This window comes from Schistosoma mansoni, chromosome W (genome assembly GCF_000237925.1).
Source record: "Schistosoma mansoni strain Puerto Rico chromosome W, complete genome".
In the NCBI taxonomy this organism is placed as follows: domain Eukaryota; kingdom Metazoa; phylum Platyhelminthes; class Trematoda; order Strigeidida; family Schistosomatidae; genus Schistosoma; species Schistosoma mansoni.
The window spans coordinates 38125582-38145922 of NC_031502.1; the positions used below are offsets into that span (position 1 = coordinate 38125582).

The 20341-nt window shown below is 32.9% G+C and overlaps 1 protein-coding gene across 1 annotated transcript in view; it reads left to right on the forward strand.

Moving 5' to 3' along the window:
* Positions 1 to 269: 269 nt before the first annotated feature.
* The window catches only part of Smp_157130 (hypothetical protein), a gene marked incomplete at both ends in the record, with an annotated part of 29172 nt that continues 9100 nt past the window's right edge, over positions 270 to 20341 (forward strand). The window contains 8 exons of the mRNA XM_018789621.1: positions 270 to 398; positions 4927 to 5424; positions 6518 to 6598; positions 9112 to 9351; positions 10609 to 10803; positions 10920 to 10957; positions 13287 to 13449; positions 17484 to 17654. Coding sequence (XP_018655045.1) covers positions 270 to 398; positions 4927 to 5424; positions 6518 to 6598; positions 9112 to 9351; positions 10609 to 10803; positions 10920 to 10957; positions 13287 to 13449; positions 17484 to 17654 — 1515 coding nt within the window. The remainder of the gene's footprint in view (positions 399 to 4926; positions 5425 to 6517; positions 6599 to 9111; positions 9352 to 10608; positions 10804 to 10919; positions 10958 to 13286; positions 13450 to 17483; positions 17655 to 20341) is intronic.

Consider the following 20341-nt stretch of genomic DNA (forward strand, 5'->3'; position numbering starts at 1 on the left):
GATTTTGTGGTTGACAACCAATATCAATACAGATATACCAGCTAGTTAGTAATTAAGTTAATGTCATAATACAGTACAACATGTTTGCAGGTTTCATAGTTCGTTCAAGGATGGAACCGCGTCCACGTTGTTACGCTGGCGAATGGTTATATAATTCATACTTAGCTTTGCTTGTTAGAATTATGTTACTGCTAAGTATTTCTACAGTGCGACCTTTTATCAGCTTGTGCTTCAGCAACAGGTGAAACAGGCAAGATAAAACGGGTAAAATGGGTGATCCATGTGCCTGGGGGTTGACCAGAAAAGTCACTCACGAAGCTATTATTTACAGAGCGGTTGTTTGTGATGAGAGGTCATCACTCACCAGACCAAAGTATATAGAAGATATATTTGGAAGAGTGAGAATATCTCTTTTATAGTTGAAGACCACATAGACTCGTCATTGATATGGAGGTCATTAAAATGTTGAGGTGGTGTTACGTTCCGTGTGGTGGGAAATCAAGAGTTCATTGGTTGTGCTGAGTCAGATAGTGTCTTATATCATTACTCAAGTTTCCAAACAGACCTGTGCTTAAGTTATTTTCAACAGGGCTATATTGCTTCATACATTATTATTTGCCGGTTTTGTGAAGTAAGAGACACAACTGCCCACTTGCACAGATATTGAAACGACAGCAGTCCGAATAGTTTAAGGAACTGCAGATCACAAACATGGGCGGCCTGTGTTGAAGATTGAGGATATACTCGAGTAGGACTGTAATGGCGTGACTTTCCAGCTTGCGCCGAAATTGTACCTTACAGTTTATACATAATGTGGACTACCCTTCTGTCGTACTCAGGTTCTGTGGTTATTTTAATGACCGGAAAGCACAAATGACATTACAACGGAATTATATTAGCAATAGTAACTACAAGAAAGTGAGTGCAACTACTTCCATATGGGCAAGGCCACGGTGTGCAAGTGAATAAGCATTATCCTTGACCTTAAAGAGGGTTATGAGGAACATTAGAACCGACAAGTAGAAATAAGAGGAAGACTTAACAATGACAACGGAAAAAAGCTGCAAGAGAAGTAAATATGTAACAACTATATGACAACGAAGAAACTCGCTTAGAGATATAGTAAACCGGAGGGACCAGTCAAGGACAAAGAAGGAAAGACTACTATTTAGATCTAAGAACAGGGGAACATATGGATGGAACACTTTGAGTAACTCTTAAATAGATCAGCTCCATTGAGTCCACTGGATATCAAAGCAGCACTCAAAGACAAAGAAACAGGACCTGACAATGTACCCACCGAAATACTAAAGTCAGATATTGAAGTAACTGAAAACATGCTTCACTTATTGTTCGACAATATTTGGGAAAAGGAGCAAGTGCCAACGGACTGGAAAGAAGGACGCCTCATCGGGATACCAGAGAAAAAGAGATCTAAGTAAATGTGACAACTAACAACAGAGGCATCACATTACTATGTGTACCAGGAAACGTTTTCAACAGAGTGTTGCTGAACCGGATGAAAGACTCAGTAGACGCCCAAGTGATTGCTGTAACAGGGAGAGAAGAACTTTTGTGGATATATGCATTTAAGTTGAGTGTGGCAATAATCGAACGCTTATGACTTTAAGTGTAGCTTATGATAGATTTATTGTAATTTTGAGTTGACGAGGGAGGTTTAAGGTTTAACAGCTTAACTGTAATATTGCTAGAGCTATCTGTTCCAGTACAATGAATTGGTTCATGCTTAAAAGAACGTCAGGTTTGGGCTATTTGTAAGACTATGGGCAGGGGTAGGAGCATTATTAATCCATCCCTTTCTACATGTTGAAAAGTTTATAAATGCCGAGAGATTAATTATAGATCGGGTTGCTTCAGTGGTTCCAGAAATGTGGAAATGTATAAAAAGGATATACTGGAATGTAACTTACACAATCTCTTACACACTCACGAGTTGTTTTACAGACCACAGTTACATAGTAGCATGTGTATAGGAATCCGCTGAGCACCTCTGAAGAGAAGTGTCTTGTTATGTTTTCAGTTTCGCTCACTAATATGGTACTAGGGTTCTCGTAAAGTTAACTAAATAGCTATAGAGTAATCAGCCGCAGATGATTTGAGTTTAGCTATTCGGTTCTGACGATTAACTACGGAAATTACCTCAGATGATGTGTGAGTGTTTTCTAGAGCAGACATGTTTAGTCTGAAGAGTATGTTTGAAATTATTGAATTATCCGTAAGTTTATATCGAAGTAGGCAGTCAGGGTTGTTATCAGTAGAATAATATAAGTCAAGTTTGACTAAATGTTTGCTGTTAGGGACTACCCTAATAGTCATTGGGACACTCGGTAGTCACCCCATTAATATTTTGTTGAAACGGTTATAGTCAGTTTGGTTTGCCTGTTTGTAGTCAGAGGTAGCATTAACATATGAAGTTAATCTCTAAATTGTACGATTTAATACAGTTGTGTTTATAAAGAGGATGCTGAGCAAAAGTGTGCCCTTAGAATTCGATAGAAAGCTCATATTACGTGAATGAGAAGAGTAAAAGTAAGATCTTCCTTCTGAGAGACTTGATCTTTTGCAACCAATATGGATCACCTATTTTTATAAAAGCCAGTCGTAGTGACTGACTTTTCGTGACTAGTGGAAGTGTACTACTAGTAAAGTAACCAGATGTCCTTCCCACAAATCAACTATAAACCTGGTCCATCATTAATTAAGGCAGAAAAACAATGATCACAGAATAGTTGATGATAAATTGTGAGGATCCAAAGACGTACGACAGAGGATTATTGAGACGAAATCGCTCGACTATCCTGGTACGGTAGTTGTAACACTTTCGACTCCATACTACACATATTATTCAGTCAACAAGCTGTAATATGTTCTTCAGAGGTTATTACGAAATCTTTCCCCTGGTTGCTACAATAGAGGAAATGATTATAAATGATGGTTTGACTTCGACTTATGATCTTACAATTTATGGAGTTACATTAGGTTTGCCACTTTACTAGATGTTTACTAGATCTTTGGACGCGACAATAAGAACGTTTCTTCCAATTGGGGATCTTCAGTTAGAAGAACATATTCTGTCTTGAAGTTTTCTCTTAAAAAACATTATGTAAACCGGCTCAGAAACCATTATGGTGGACCAGGAATATATCAGCTCCAAAAATAATGGTAAAGTTATTACGTACGAACCCTAATGTATCAATACATGAAACATAATCTGTATGCACAAGAAAAATATGCAGGACGTTACTTTAGTTGTCGGGAATCGACGTGTTCGAGTTTCTTTTGGTCTAGTAACCGATCATTACAAGTAGTTAATAATTCGAATTACAGTTGTTATAGTTCGAGATATATAGTCAGATAAAGCATCCAATGAAAATATCACTAAGATCTGTAAACGCGGATAACAAATACATTAGTGTTCTGTTATCATAACAGCAGGTAATTGAGAACAAGAGGCACATGTGTGCATCAATGTATTTATGAGCGGTAATCAATGTGTCAAGCTATATGGAATTCAAAACAAAAACGGAAACTCCAAGGTCATGCGTTTTTAAACAACTATTTTACAGTCACTCACAGTAACTGTACTAATTACGAGAATTATTGAAAGAAATGCGAATAGTGGCAAAAGCTAATTACAAAATAAGTGTGTCCTAACTATTACCATACCATTATTTACCAGAGTAAATCTAATACCTATCTAAAAGTCTCCTGAGTTATGCACTAATACTTTTACAAGGATATTAGCGACTTGAACGGTGTGCAATAGGGGCACCCGAAAACGTGCATGGACTGGGAAGTAAACTCTATTCAACCCGCAAATAGTCTCTGAAACTGCAACCTGTGTAGTAAAGAAGGACCAGGAGAGAAATGACCATAATGCGCCACATCGTTTTCAATCCATTTAACACTGCTAGATAGCCTATTTATTTTAGCACTTAACTACACCAGTTAAGAAATTCATTTAGGACAAAAAGTAAACGAGTCCGCGAAACACATTAGTGCAAACTTTTTTCATGGTTGGAATCACTGGAACCTGGAACTCCTTATAACTCCTTATAACATAACTTTCAGCAGAGTCCCTAATTTTCGTGGTTGATGAGGGTAATTACTTTGAGTGTTACTCCACGACCACTCACAACAGTAATAAGGAACTTATTTTATCATTCAGCATCGGGAAAGAACACTGCGATAACCGAACCTTTCCATTATTAGCTATTATATTCAGCCGCTTAGACATGGATTCTAAATAATGAATAATTCACCGATTCTACCAATTGAAGTTCGCAGTTTGAATTTGCTGAGGGGTCTTGTTTTAACTTACATATCTTGCATATCAACGTTGTTGTGCCGATTTAATTCTTGTCTTTAGGTGATTTTCGTGGGTGTAGTCTATATTAACAGTTTTCATGTATAAATACACCACAAGATTTAAATAAAATTTACATATTTATTTCAAAATAATGTAATCGTCTATTTGTGGAAATAATTAGCTAAATTAAAGATAATCTTAGAATGCATGATCAGAGCAAATTATTTTATTGGTCTCAGACCTCAGACGAATCAGTTGTCCGATCCGCCGCCACAAATGTTGGACCGATATTAAAATGTTTTAGCAATTAATGACATGTCACTGCCAAGTAAACATAACTCCAAGGTAGTAAAAACGACAAAAACTTTTCATTGAAATCTTAATATTATTGCAACATAACTTAATTAGTTTTCTTTCGATGAATCGTTAGTTAATTTTAGTGTATGCGTAACTTGTATGACCAAACGATTAGTACTCACAATTATAAGCACTGAATTATTTCATATATGCGTTTATTTGTTCATATTCACGTTTATAAATTAATGTATTGTAAAGTTTTAATATCATAATCTTAGTAGAATTTGTGTTACTTTCAGACGAATACACCTAATCATATTCATTCCGGTTTGAATTCGGAGTTCATTAAGTCAAAGTCTAGGACGGAGTTTGCGAAGGATCAAAATCAGTTAACTTGTAAACGCTCCTTATTATGTCGGCCAAGAAAAGTGTTACCCGGTAAAAAGTTATCAAGACAAGCCCCGCCTCTTTATCCACGAGGAATATTCAGAATCAAGAGGCCTAAAGGCCACCAAAATTTAAATGGAGAGATGGATGTGGTCAATAAAAGTAATGAAATTTATACTGAAACTAAAAATGAACTAATAGAAGACGATAACTTGAAGAATGTATTTCAGGGCTTGACCCCAGATAAAAATAACTATTCATTTAAGTCTGATGATCATAACACAAATGAAAATGAAGATATTAATGAAGAGAGAAATGAGAAATATGCGGAGGAGGAATCAGGCTCTTATTCAACAGATGAAGAGCTCGAGAACACAAACATAAAAAGCACAAGAAAAAATGAGTTAGAGGTAAGTTTGCGAATATTATGATACATTGTTGATGGCTAGTGAATATAGGATTTCTGTTTTTTGAGGCAAGAGGGGGTTTATTTAACTATTATTGTAGCCTGCTATATGTTTATAGTGAGAAGAGCTGGGGGGAATCTCCCAACTACGGCTCAGAGTATTAGTAGATTCACTGGAGATCAGTGGTTTGTCGTCTAACATAGTAACCATTTAAACTGATGAATGTCTATTTAGGTGTTAGTGACATCTTACTGACCATGCTCTAATAATTACCTAATAAAGTATTTTATTAAAAATTTGTTAATTCTGAGACCAGTTAAATACATCACGATTAAAAATACGTTGCTGATAATCGTTGAAAAGTGGTCCTAAGCTACTTTGTATTTGGCATTTAACATGACATTTGATGTAAGTAAGATCTTGAACGACCGTTTGATAGCCAATCCTATTATTCAATCTGTAACGAGTTTAAGTGAGACTTTATTTTGAACAACTTCACTTGGTTTTCAAAACGAGAGATGTAGTCTGGGAAATGTCTGTAGTTTGGTTAGATGTCACTCTTTAGGCTTAACAGTCTGTCAAGAGGGATTTTGTCGTTCTGCTAGACGTTGTTGGTAAATATATAGGTAATTTTAACACTGATTACCGAAATTACCTAAAAATGTTTTATAGTTTCAAATATTTGACTGTAAAACAAAAGTGTTTTAGCTACAAGACCATCTCAAGTTGCCATCTAACTGAGCAAATTAATTGGCGTATCCAACATTTGTTTTGGTCCCTAAGAGAATGTCGCAACGAAACTTAAAGTAGTCGTAATATCTGAGTCTTGGACATTTGTAAGGAGCTCCAGTAAAGCAGTGGCAAGGGCCAACTGATTTCTGGTGAAAACGGACAGCCAGAGGTTTTACAAAAGGAGTATTTAACATTTACAGAACTCAAAGCATACGATGTCAGGGTTTGTATTTTTAAACTTTCTTCCTTAACATGTGGATTTTAGCTTAAAACAGACTTTGAACACTTTTATGTAATTAGATAGGTTCATGTTCTGGTCAATGAAGTACGTTAACATTTTCTTCTAACATACTTACTCTATTAGTCCACAAAATACTTAAGAAAATTAGAAAATTATGAACTACCGAACATACGAAAAACCATTGTTCGTCTTCAAGAGAAGGAGGTATGTTGAAAACTATTAATAAATTTTATTTTTCTGAACTAAAACTACTTCTGTAATCATTCTATGAAAAGACGTTACCCTTTAAAATATTGTACTAAATGAATGAAATTGTCCAACTAAAGATGTATTCATGATAATGACCATGTGAATTATTTTTTATTTGGTAAACTGTGCAGTGCTCTTGAGGCACTTTCAAACGGTTTAAGGTAGATTTAAATCTATTACAGTAATATAAAGGTAAGAAGGTATGTAAAAAACAGGTTTTTCACATTTCTAGTTTCGAAAAAGTTTAGTTTACAATAGTTGGGTAAAATTTACTTTTTATTTGAAGGCCTTTTTAGTGTTTGTTATAAATTGAAGTTCAGTTAAAACTGTAGGAGTAGTTTATAGGTATGGGGTCCATAGTAGTAGTTGCTTATCAAAAGTCATGAATAAAACGTTATAAATATTGTGTTATATTTGCTGCTATAGTACTAGTGATTGCCAGTAGTTATTCTGCGTATAAAGCACTATTATATTGCAGTGAAATTGAAAGTGGACTCATCAAGGACAGTAAAAATCAGATACTCTTAATAATGAATTTAAAAGCGTTGAGTTAAACAGTAGTATCTCTTTTAGGCTCGTCATGGCTAAACATATTAAGACAATTAGTTGCTGAATGTCCATTTGTTTACTATTTACACAAATGTTTTCTTGAGTTTGTGCAATTTTAAATAGTATAGTCTTGAATCAGTCCATAAATTGAACTTTTATATTATCTCATGTGCTTGCCAGCCAGTTATAAGACAGAATGTTTTGATTGAACACGTTAGTGGATTAAGGTTTAAAGTCAGCTTTTTAAAATTCTCCACATTATCGTGGACTCAAAGTAATATTGTAGAGGTTTTATCGACATCTTTTTAAAAAATCATGGTCAAGAATATTTACAAAAACTAGATTTTACTCGTAATTCATTAAAAATTTGCCAAATTAATTCATATGTAAATTTTGAATGCCTTTTATCCAGTGCCGGTGTTACAAATTATCTTTTGTTCGCTCTCACTATCAGCCTGCTAACTGTTTATGTATGGGCTTATATAAACTCCGGATCAAATGCCTAGGAAAAATAGCTAAGTGTATTGCATGAGTCTGTATTATTACAGTTCGCAGAATTACATGACTATACATACGAAATACGAGACTATGACGAATCACAAATAACAAATATGAGTACACATAAAACGATGACTGTAATGGTTTAGGACTGCGTAACAAGTTTATGATTGTTTAAAAATAATTTGTGGAGAATGAAAGGTACGGTAACATTCAGTGAGTCATTGAAGTCTTAAAATTGGATTAATAACAAATATATTCAATGAATACGCATTGTAAATATTTATATTGTATTCCCGGAGAATGATCTTCATACTTCCATTATTCTTATCATCTTAATAAGTAGTGTTTCACTTATCAATTTGCTCAGTAATATATAGCTTAGAATGACTTATTTGTATGTTGATCGTCACCTTAGGCAGGTATCGATTCTCAAAGAGTGGACTCAGCTAAGTGAATACCCACCAAATATTTATGATACCTGTTTCTCAGCTGATTTTAGCCAGTATTTCAATTCCGCGGGGTTAGAGTTTTTTATGCTAAACTAGAGTAAATATTATACTTATATCGTTTAAAGCTGTTGGAGTTTTTGTCCAAAAGAGTTTGTTTTATCCTATTGTTTATATTCACTACTGAAGCCCCCTCAATCCTCATTGGCTTCCAGGGAATAAGTTCCGAATAGAGTGAAACGTGATCTGTTGATTCTGTTGTTAACTCCAATGTAAATATACTAAAATTTATTACAGTCTCTGCTTTTATCAGAAATATTTAAAGTGTAAGAAAAAAGTATTAATGACAAAAGTCCAAAAATACTCCTTAATAATATATGTTCAAGCAATAACAATAGATATCTTAACCGATTGAAAACTTGGTCAACTAATATAACACTGTAAAGCATTAGAATATAATGCCAATTAAAAAGTAAGTATTCTGTTTCAAAAACGTTTATAATCTGACCATTTTTTGTTCAAGCTATTTATCACCTGGTTTTAAAATATTCTTCACACAATTGACAGGTTAATCTATTTTCTGCATTTTCAAACTTTCAATTAGAACATTATAAGCCTAAATAGATAATCAAAGGCACCTTTATTGTCAAAATTCATAATTCACATAATTGAATACGGAAGATAAAAGATTATGTATAGGCCAAAATGTATAAATTTTGGTAGATATGGGGCATTTTTTTGTTATTAATACACGTAACTCTTTTATAGTCAAATGACCGTAATTTATGAACAACAAAAGATATCACTACAATCATTAATTCAAAAGGTGGCTTATAATAAACACTATGAAACACGTCATAAAACAAACTAATTCACAGAAAACAACTATTTCATTGTTATATTTCTCTTTTCTACCTCTAAAAATACTAAGTTTGAAATCAAACTTTATTAAATATTTTTTCGCTTTGGAAGATTTTACAAAGAACACAAGCAATAGAAGCAGAATTTTATGAACGTTTGATTAAACTTAGGAAAGAAAATGAAACTGAAGTAGCAAAAGTTATGAATCGTAAAAATGCTGAATTAATTGCTGTACAACAAGCTGCTGAATTGAAACATCGTGAACTTCGTCAAGCAATAGATAAGCTAGAAAATCAATTATCCGATACAGTCAACAACGCTGATCAAATTAAACGTAGCTCTGAGGAGAAAGTAAATCCATAAAAAAAACTTAAATTTATCTTTATTTTGACTGTTTGTTGAGATTAATCAATATGATTATTACGATAAATGAAGACCTTAGGTTCGATACCCATTGAAATCATCCTTCTGTACTACTGAGGAGTTATAAGTTGGGGCAGAGCAACTATCCATTGCTTTCTGATTTTTAATGATTCACAATCTGAAGTCATTTCATAATGTATATTATCTCAAAATCATATCGAAACTTGGACAGTTAGTTTTTAATTTTATGGTTTTCAAAACACTAGATAATCAAATTATTAAAGAAACTTGTGGTATGAGATTATATGTAAGTTAAGCGAAACTATGTGTGACGCGATTCAGCAACAAGGTGTTTTTTCATCTTATTTATTTAAACACATGAACATTGGTACAAGGGGGCACGAAATAGATATGCGCCACATAAATCATTCGAGTTGTGTGAGGGCTGGGATACTGTTCGGGTGCCCAGACCGGAGCAGGTGGTTTTCTTAGGGGTCCACATCGGAAGCATTTGACCTAAAGGTCTAATCCACAAGGCAGTGGAGCGACGTATGGAGATGCAGTCTCACGATAGCCGGTGACCAATAATTGGTTCATACGTCATGTGTGAACCATTGATTTGGAACCAGAGTTTTCCAACTCCCCCAGGTGGACTCTCCGTGTCCACCGACCCGGTTAAAGTGCCGGACATTTGCTTTTCGGCCTCTCAGTTTTGTAAACAACACACCGCCTTGAAAAGGCAGTGCTTAGGACTTCTGTGGCAGTGGTTGTATGCACGTGGCCATGTGAGAGCACTGGGAGAGAGAGAGAGAGCTGACTCTCCTCACCCTTGGCTGTACCAGGGCATTTGGGGGCTTATAAGTTTTACAATAATAATAAAAATTAGTTTTTTTATTTGATAGTACGATGATTTAAACCTTAAAATATAAGAATTCTCTTTATTATGAAGAATTTTGATTTGATGCTTCACAGTTGATTAGCTTGAATTTCATTATTAAATATGGTAACTTGTTGTTTGAGAAATGTTATTTTCTTCGAAAATACCTTTTTTTAAAACGGAACTGCGATTAATTATTAAATTTAATTGGTTCAGATGATTGAGCTTGTTAAGTTATAACAAATGAAGTTAAAAAATTTACTCTTTGCTACAAGGTTCAGATTAGTAGTAGTTGATTCTATTGTTAATATGGAAATCTATATCTATATTATTCGTTCAAAAAAATATGAATTTTTCACGTTATTTAGATGAATCAATTACAGTCAATGATGAATAAACAATTTGAAAATCTATTGAAACAATCTAATGAACAACGTGAATTTCTTATACAAGAACATGAAAAAACATTGAAAGAATTACAAAGTAAAACTGAATCTACTTTTAAAGAACTGGAAATAAATAAATCCCTTGTTGTAGAACTAGAATCAAAAATGGAATTACAGGTAAGTTGAAGTTAAACAATTTGTTATTTTAGTTATGTATACATTTGTAAATCACTGGAAAAATTTCCAATCAGATATTAAAACATGAAAAATATTCATTTTTATTAATTCTCTAGGTTCTACAATTGAATAAACAAAAGTGGTTAGCTTTAAGGTAATGACATCATTTCACATTACAGCTAATTCATGTCAGGTAGAGGCAGGTATCTATCTCAGACAATAGAAGATGGTGGCGCCATTTCGCGGAATGGTTGTGGCTAGACAATAACACCGTTGGATGCTGGTTCAATGGATTAGAGGTTAAGGGTTCGCACGTGAGACTGAAAGTACTTGGTTCGAATCCTGCAAGCGAGATTGTGGATGAGCACTGCTGAAGAGTCTTGTACTAGAACGAAACGGCCATTGAGTGCTTCCAGGTTTTCACTGGTGGTATAACATCGATCCATTCATGATCTCAATAAAAAAACTTAACAATCTCCACAACGTCATACTGATAATTTAGAATTACTTATAAAATAAAGTAAAATTCTTAATGTCCGTATAACTAATATATATTATTAGATTGAATAAGTTTATATGTTGAATGAAATTATAAGATTAATAATTGGAATCTGAAGAGAATTAGTTGTAGAGAATATTTTTTGTTTATACATCTGACTTTTTAAAAGTATTTTATTTTATAGTTAAAGTGAGTTTTTATTCATAAATTAGGTTCAAATCATTGAATAATCATAATATTTGTGTTTAATATAAATGTATTGAATGACTAGGAAAAATGGAATGGGAAAATGTACCTAGATTTTGTTATGACGTGTGTGCCTGAGTGGATGTCCTGTTAATGTATAACGTGATAAGACCACCTATTGGAGAGCAGCAATTTATCGATCGGATCAATAATACACGAAAACCGTATGAGCAATCTTGAGTACTTATCAGTCCTGCTTTCTACCTAGCCCAGCCAGTTAAGTCCAGATCATCAATCTCAGCCTCTGCAATATGAATAATTATTCTCAAACATACTGAGTTTATATACTAAACAAACTGACCACATCGTACCACAAAATAGAAAATGACATTAGCACAAGTTTCAATCAAATGTGGCTGTGAATAGGGGGAATAGTAAATAATGGACTAGGGATAACTCAAGAATGGTAAATAGTATAATAATAGTCTATAGGTCAAAATAAAGCTTATAATAAGAGGAACATGAATATGAATAGTTAAGTTACTTAACAATTATACAATAGAAAATATGCGTATTTTCATAGTTGAAATCATAAGTTAATTGAAGCTAGACCACCATGGAAAACCTGGAAGCACTGGACGGCTGTTTCGTCCTATTATAGGACTCCTCAGCAGTGCGCATCATAATGGTCCATAAATAGTTCTCAAAAGTTACCATTCTTTTTAATAATCTCTAATTTCTTTAAGGGTTTTAATACATAATTTTTTCTTTTTTTTCATATTTGAAGAAACATTTACCAAGAAACATTTTATAATTTAAAAGCTAAAATTCGTTTCTGTACATTTTTGTTTTATTAATAAAAGTATAATCAAATTAAAAATTTAAAAGAACAATTAACAAATATTGTCACAGAAAGAAATGAAATAGAAGAATCATTAAAAGTTAAAACAGAAAAAGAGAAAGAAACATTAAAAAAATTGAAACAAATTCAATATGATTTAAACGAACTAACAGATAGGTAGGTAAACAAATCAATCAGTAAAACAAATACCTTCCTTCCTTTAAGTTATTGTTTATATATATACTCTAGTTACTTCATAATTATGCAATAATAATTCAGGTAATACAGTAGTGTGTTCTACTTATATCCATATAAGTAGCATATGGCGATGGTTAGATATAGAATGTATTTTGGCAGAAGACCAATAAGGAAAGAACTGAAATGAAGCGCAATCGGTAGAAAAAATGCATGAACAATGGAATTAGAAAAGATGAACTGATATTTGCAGAAGGAACAGTGAAGAATGAGACAATTGGTTGTTAATTTACAAATTAACTGTTTGTTGTATGGTTATCAGAATTTAGTGAGATAGTCTGTAATTTTTGTCTAAATACATTCGATTGTCCCCAACTAGTGTTCTGTTCACCACAATACTAGTTCATAAATAATTCCTAGCAGTTATCATTCATTTATTCTTCGTTTAGATATAACAATTATAGGAAATTGATATCATTTGAAGGACTAGATAAGTAATGTTTCTTTATATCACCGTAATTCGTGGTACATCATCCAGTTTTTGGAAGGGATTTTTTAAATAATGTAACCCTAAGGTGTTGTGTTTGATTCCGTACACAGTAACAAGTTTACACTAGTTAGGAATTGAAAACTGAATTGAAACATCCCTCTAGTTCTTTTGAATTTTTCCGTGAAGTTACGATTTCAAGATGGAAATTATCAGTCATTGATTGACTGATATTTTATTTTGTACCTGTTCTTTTCATTTCCATTTGTATTTAGATATAAAACATTAGAATCAAAGTATAATGTGTGTCTTGAAGATCATAACCAAGAATTAAAACAAATTCGTTCAGATCACGCTAAGCGTATATGCGCAATGGAATTAGAACGAACAAATAATGAAAAACAGTATGAAACTAACCTTGAAAAAATTAAAGATGAGGTATTGTTGAGAGAAAATTTTAGATGATTTACTCTGTAATTTTAGGTTTATGTACATGATTTGTTCGGTAAATACACAAAGTGAGCTACTACTACGCTGAATGACAAAGCATGAGAAAAACTTCAAGGAAATCTATTCAGTGATGAGTGAAGTTTATGGAGATAACGCGTTTAAGAGGAATGATCTTTTCGAGAGTAATGTTGGTTTCAATGACGATGATAAAAGCTATAAGGATAATGAAAGGTCAGAACAACCACTGACCTCCTGGGTTTATAAAGTTGTTTAGTGTATGGAAGTGTCTTGTGGTTTCTAATTACCAATTTGCTGCCCAAATAGTAGCTTATGAACTATTTCTTATTGTCTGTGAAAAAAATTTAGGTAACACATGAAACAATGGGAGAGGTTGAATGAGGTTACGAGAACTTCCAGAGATGTTTTGAAAAATAGAAATGGAGATTAGGTAGTTGTACTGTCACAAATTGGGAATATTTTGTAGGAAACCATACTCATATACTCTAAACTTTGTAAAATAAAGATTTTTTGGTCTCGAACCACGTATTTGTCAGACAGTAGCATAACTAATTAGCAGGGTTAATAAATACATTCATTCACAGAAAATGTGGTCCAAGTTTGATGACATTTATTAATTGATAACCGTATTGTAATATATTTCAGTCATTTGAAATATTTAATTCTATGACTTATAATCTTATGTGTTGAAGGATGTATACTTAAATAAACTACACGATGATTCTGAAGCAATTACTCTAAGGTGTCTTTATTGATCTTCTTGACTAGAACTTTCAAAAAATACATTGATAGTTATTATCATCCACTCATTGATATCCATAAGCACCTCATCTGAAATGAGGTTGATTCGCATCTTGAAAAGAACAACGATATTTTCTAACCATAGCTTTGATCTTAAAATGTATGCATGTTTCATTGATGATACAGTTAAATCATACACTTATGAACATTTACCTTTAAAATTTATCACCAAGGTTTCTTTGCGACTACCTTTCGCATTTTCAAGCTAGTTATCTTTTTGTTAACTGACTATATTTAAAGTCACTTATCATCATTGAGATAATGATGCATGATCATTTTCACATATAATTTTCACCAATATTTTAATCATTAATTTAAGTAACTACAATAAAGAATAAATTATGTAATTCTTTTAGTCAAAAACTTATTAATGTACAGAACTTTAACTCATTCAACCATGTTAGCCAGGCCTAAATAAATAATTATTTCTGATAAATAGTATGAAGTAGTCAGAAGAAAATTCTGAACTTAGGTTTTCTGTTAGTTAATACTCATCGGTAAGGCATGGTTGTGATTTTAGGAGAACTGGTGTTTCATGTTGGATTCGAACCCGTGTCACATAGTTTCAAAGCCAAAAACGTTACCACAGAGCTACTAGGATCAAAACGGCACTCCAACAGGACTAAGATACATAAGATTGACTGTTCATTAAGTGGTGACAAGTGTCACGTTTTCTTTATCTTTTGATGCCAAGTAAATTCTATCGATCAAGTTGCAATGTAGCCACTGGTTTGTATAACTCAATTAGGGTTTCATTTGTAACTCAACAATTCAAAGTCAGTTCCCAAGGTTACCAAGGTATATATTAGACTATTATAAGTTGTAAAATAGTCTTATCACGTATAATATAGTCCTATTTTACTTCGTTGATAAAATGAGACTATTACAATAGTATTCAATATAATGGCGTATTTCATAACTATTGATTTTTAAAATTAATTTGATTCCTTAATTATAAGTGCGGGTATACTGGCTATTTCTTTCGACTATAACTTTTAAAAATGATAAAAAAATGTCGGCTTTTGATAAAATTGACCATAATTAGTCAGAAAAGCGTGATAAAACAACGACTGAAAGTGTGGATTGAATGAATGACTTTAATTCGTAAGTTCATTTAGATTGTTCTTTCGTTAATTACTGTTTAACAGTTTATTTTTATTATGAGTAGACAACAGCACAAGAACGATTTAAACTTAAGAAGAAATAGATAAATAATCACTGTTTTATTGATGCAGATATAGAGGATTTGAGCTGTTGAGGAATTCTACTCTAGGACGCAATGAATGGTTAATGCCTTTTGGTTTTCAATGGTTGGTTAATTAAATTAGTTGGTGAAGTAAAATTACAGAATACGGCAGTTTCCGTTTATATTTAAAATATTCAAATATATTCAGAAAATCATATTTTGAACATTCGTTAGTATTATGAAAATGGATCATACATTTTTTTACTTTTGACTACAATCAAGTAATCAGGATATTTTCTGAAAAAGAATGACCTAAGATTTTTAAACAAAAAATTCTTTCAGAAAATATAACTTGATATGAAAAAAATGAATTAAGCTGATTTCAGATATGAGTAACATCTAAAATGATCTCGAGCCATTCGACAGAATGTTAACTTGGTCCGGCAAGCCATTTTTTAGAGAAATAATCGACAGTGTTCACCTTTGTTACATCTTGTGGCCAAGTGGATGCCCAGTTAATGTATGACGTGATAAGACCGCCAATCAGAGAGCAGAGAATTATTGATTGGAACAGTGACACACGAAAACAGTACGAGCAGTCTAGAGTGTTTATCGGTCCTGCTTTCTGCCTAGCCCAGCCAGTTAAGTCCAGAACACCAATAACAGCCTCTGCAATATGAATCATTGTATTTCAAACATACTGAGTTTATATACCAAACAGACTGATCACAACGTACCAATAAAATAGAAAATAACATTTGCACAAGAGTTAGCCAAATGTGGCTGTGAATAGGGGGAGCAGTAATTAATAGACTGTGTATAACTCAGGAATGGTAAATCGTACAATAATAGCCCAAGAGTTAAAATAAGGCTCACAATGAAAGGAACATGAATATAAGTAGTTTAATTATTTAGCAAATATACGATAAAAATTATATGCATAATATTGGTCCATAATGGATCCCAAAGTTATCATTCACTATTGTTATAGGGATATAACAACCTTGTAGTATAATGAAATAAATATTTGCAGCTACAATTCTGATTAGATTATCGATAGTAAAACTGTCTTTGAACTTCACGATAACTCCACTTCAGTTGGTGTAAACCCTGGATTAGGATATGTGATAATGACTTTGAGGTACTTTTTTTAATATTAGAACCTTTTGCTGAGGGTTTTTATTAGAAATGTTAGTTTAAATGTGTAAGGTAAATGGGTGCTTAATTAAACTTGGTCATTCTAGTTTTAGACAGGAATTTGTATTTATTATCACATGACGTTCAGTTATAGTTATACAACGTTCAATAAATTTCATATACAAATAAGAGCGCTTGATATCATGAAATCTATGTGGAGTGTAAGGTTTGTTACAAGCAGCTTATTGACCCTTTGAGTTAACCACCATGTCAGTAATGAATGAAGTGATTAACATTTTTCTAACAGTGATAATTATTAATCAAGATACCTTCAGGTTACGATTAGTGTCAAACGTAGTAAAGATAAGCAAAGATAGATGGTGGCTAGCAGTGGGATCCAGAACGCACGTTTCGTCCTATTTGGGACTCGTCAGCTGGGTGTACCTGAATCCCAGGGCTGATGTTCACTCTGGGACTCAAGCTCAGTACCATTCGTTCCAAACACTGTCTCGTTGTCGATTTAGCTACTGAGTCCTGTTAGTTGCTAGCTTGTACAATGGGATAAAGTTTAAATTAACTTTGTATTGTTTGCTTGAGTCTTCCAATTGCACAAGCAAGTGGCTATCAGGAAATCGAAAGAGTAATATTAAGTTATTTTACTGTCCATGATTCTTCTTTCTGTTACAATCAAAAAAGCATGAATGAGACAATTTTTGTTGGGGAAGAGGCTACTGAAGCGCAATCGAAAATATAGGTCGTTATTACAGTAGACTTTCGTAAAAAATTTTGTTTGGTATCGACAGTAAACCTTTATTCGTCACATAACATTCAGAAAAAAAATCCTAATAGAAGTTTTATTTCTATTTGTTTACTTTTCAAGTTTAATACAAAACTGAAAGAGAGTCGTCTGTCGTATGAACGTCAGCTAGTTTCAGAAGTTAAAGAAGCTGAAACACGTGGTTATGAAAAATGTTTATTAATTAAAAGTGATGAGATTACAGTTTTACAAAAATCTATTAAAGAAACCAAGGAATCAAAGTCAAATGATGAAGTAAACTGATTTTTACAAGATAAATTTAAAATAAAATATATAAATATGTGTTTGGTACATTTAAATAATTATTAAAAGTTTATTCATGTCTTCTAGGGTTTCATTAAATTCATATTCATAATAAATATTCATTAGATGTCATGGTGAGACTATAATTTATGGACGACCTTTGAGCGACGCTAAAAAGACCTTGAGGATGTCTACCTACATATTATGGCTAAATGGTTATAAACCAGTGTGAGGAATTAAGATTAATATTTACAGTCGATAGTTAAGGTTAGGAATTAGATTTAGGGTTTTCATTACGAGCTGATATCAGTTATAACGTCAAAACTCTATTTAGCCAAGTGAATGAATTAATTTCGTGCCAAAATTCAAAATCTGTTATCCTAAATCTAACTGGTTCCTTCATAAATTACAGTCTCATCGATTTCAACCGCTACTGGCTTGTTTAACAGACCATTTTATCGATTAAACTGTAGTGCTTTTAAACTTGTTGATTAAAGTTTTTAACCCCGTTTCTTCTAATTAGAAAGTTGTATGGCTGCATGAGTAACGTGTCAGTCTTTCATAGTGTATGACATATATAAGCAATTATTAAAGGACTACTCGTATTTTGTTATCGAACTATTGTGTTATAAGACTATTGACTAAGGGATATCTGGAAATTATTAGTTTCGATTTTTTTAAAGAAATTTCCAAGTGAATTTATTTGGTCATATGTCTAGGTTTTGGGACATTGATTAAGATAGGGACAAAAAGTTATAAAGCTGATTACACCATGAAATAAATAGAGGTTAATGATATGTAAGGATAAGTTAAACCTTGTCGGTTAATTAATGATATTATAGACAGGAAAAGAGTTAAAAAATGATTTGAACGAATGAAAGCAATAGATTAAAAATGATGCAGTCAAATAAGGGTTATGTAAGCGGGGTGATAAAAAACTGATAACTAAAATATTTTAGAATACACAAATAGAGTTTCAAGCGCTTAATAATCACAACTTTAGGAGACTTAAGAAGATTAGCGACGGGTTGTTTACTTGTCACATTTAAAGATTTCAAGGTCTCTATCTAATGATTTACATTAATCGTGTCAACAAATCTCACTAATGGGGGTCCTATCATCTCCTAAGCATGAGCTTTCTGGAAAATGTTCAAACACTATAAAGTGCCCCCTTTTTTCTGTTCTATCAATGTAACTGTCTTATTAGAAATGAGTGAACTTGTACTCACCGTTGGTGGTGAAAGTTAATATTGTTGATGTGTTGGTACGTACCAGTCTCCCATATCGTGGGGGGGATATCTCTTCTAGATGAATCTGAAAAAGAAGTCATGGTAGTAGTGGTCTTGTTGACTTGAGAGTGACCACAGAACTCAAACGATGATTGATATACATCTATCTCCCACGGTGTTTCTGTGAATAGCTATGTCTGCATCAACTATGCAGTTTTCGGACCTTATCACTTACAGCGGAATTCTACGGAGTAGGTTGAGATTCACTACCTTTCAAAGTAAACGTTTCGAGGCCTCTCTAACTATAGAATAACAGGACTACAAGAGATACTGATTATCAATGGGTAACATCCCAACTACAGTAAACAGTTCGACTTCGTCTGTGAATGCTAAGTTTGTCGTTCCAAAACCAACTAGCAAGGAGTGATCTGGACTAAGAAACCATCTGGTTTAATTAATTAATCTCTATTGGATAAACAAGACAAACAACCTTGGGCACTGTATGATGTCAATTATTATGGTTATCTGTCAATCTTTAATCATCTTAATAAACATGTTACTCAACACAAGATAATCAATTTGATTGCATAATAGGTTCTGGTTGATGACGTATATAGCCTTCTGTTGATTTTACCTGCAACATTGTTATTATTTTTTCTAAAAGAAACAATTGTTTTGTTTACTTGAATGTAGAGTTTCTTCGATAACTAGAAAAATTATTTATCTACCATAAAGATATTTCCAATAATATGCTTATATAAATGTGTTGTAACTTTGAGCCCGCCTCGCCTGATTTATTCGCCAATCAAAATATTATTTATTCAATCTTAGTACTGACCTAAACCAATGACGCTCGACCAGTATGAGCAGTCTAGTGTCCTTAGTGGTTCTTTATTCGCCTAGCCCGTCCAGTTGAGTCCAGAACACCAATAATAGCTTTTACTATAAGAATCATTTATTTCAAACATTTACTTATTTACTTACGCCTGTTACCCCCAATGAAGCATAGACCACCGACCAGCATTCTCCAACCCACTTCGTCCTGGGCCTTCCTTTCTAGTTCTATCCAGTTGTTGTTCATTCTTCTCATATCTGTTTCCATTTCTTGGCGTAATATGTTCTTTAGTCTTTCTCTTCTCTTTTGACCCTCAGGATTCCAAGTGAGGGCTTGGTTTATATACCAACCAAACAGACCGTATTACATCATAAAATAGAAAATAACATTTATACAAGATCAAACTAAAAAGTGGCCATGAACGTGGGAGACTGTAATCAATAAACTGAACATAACTTAAGAACAGTAAATCATATAATAATAATAATCTATAGGTCAAAATAAAGCTTATAATTCGGAGAATATAAATATAAATAATCTAGTTACTGAATAGTAGTTATTCAATAAGAGAATATATATATATATATATATGTATATATATATATACATATATA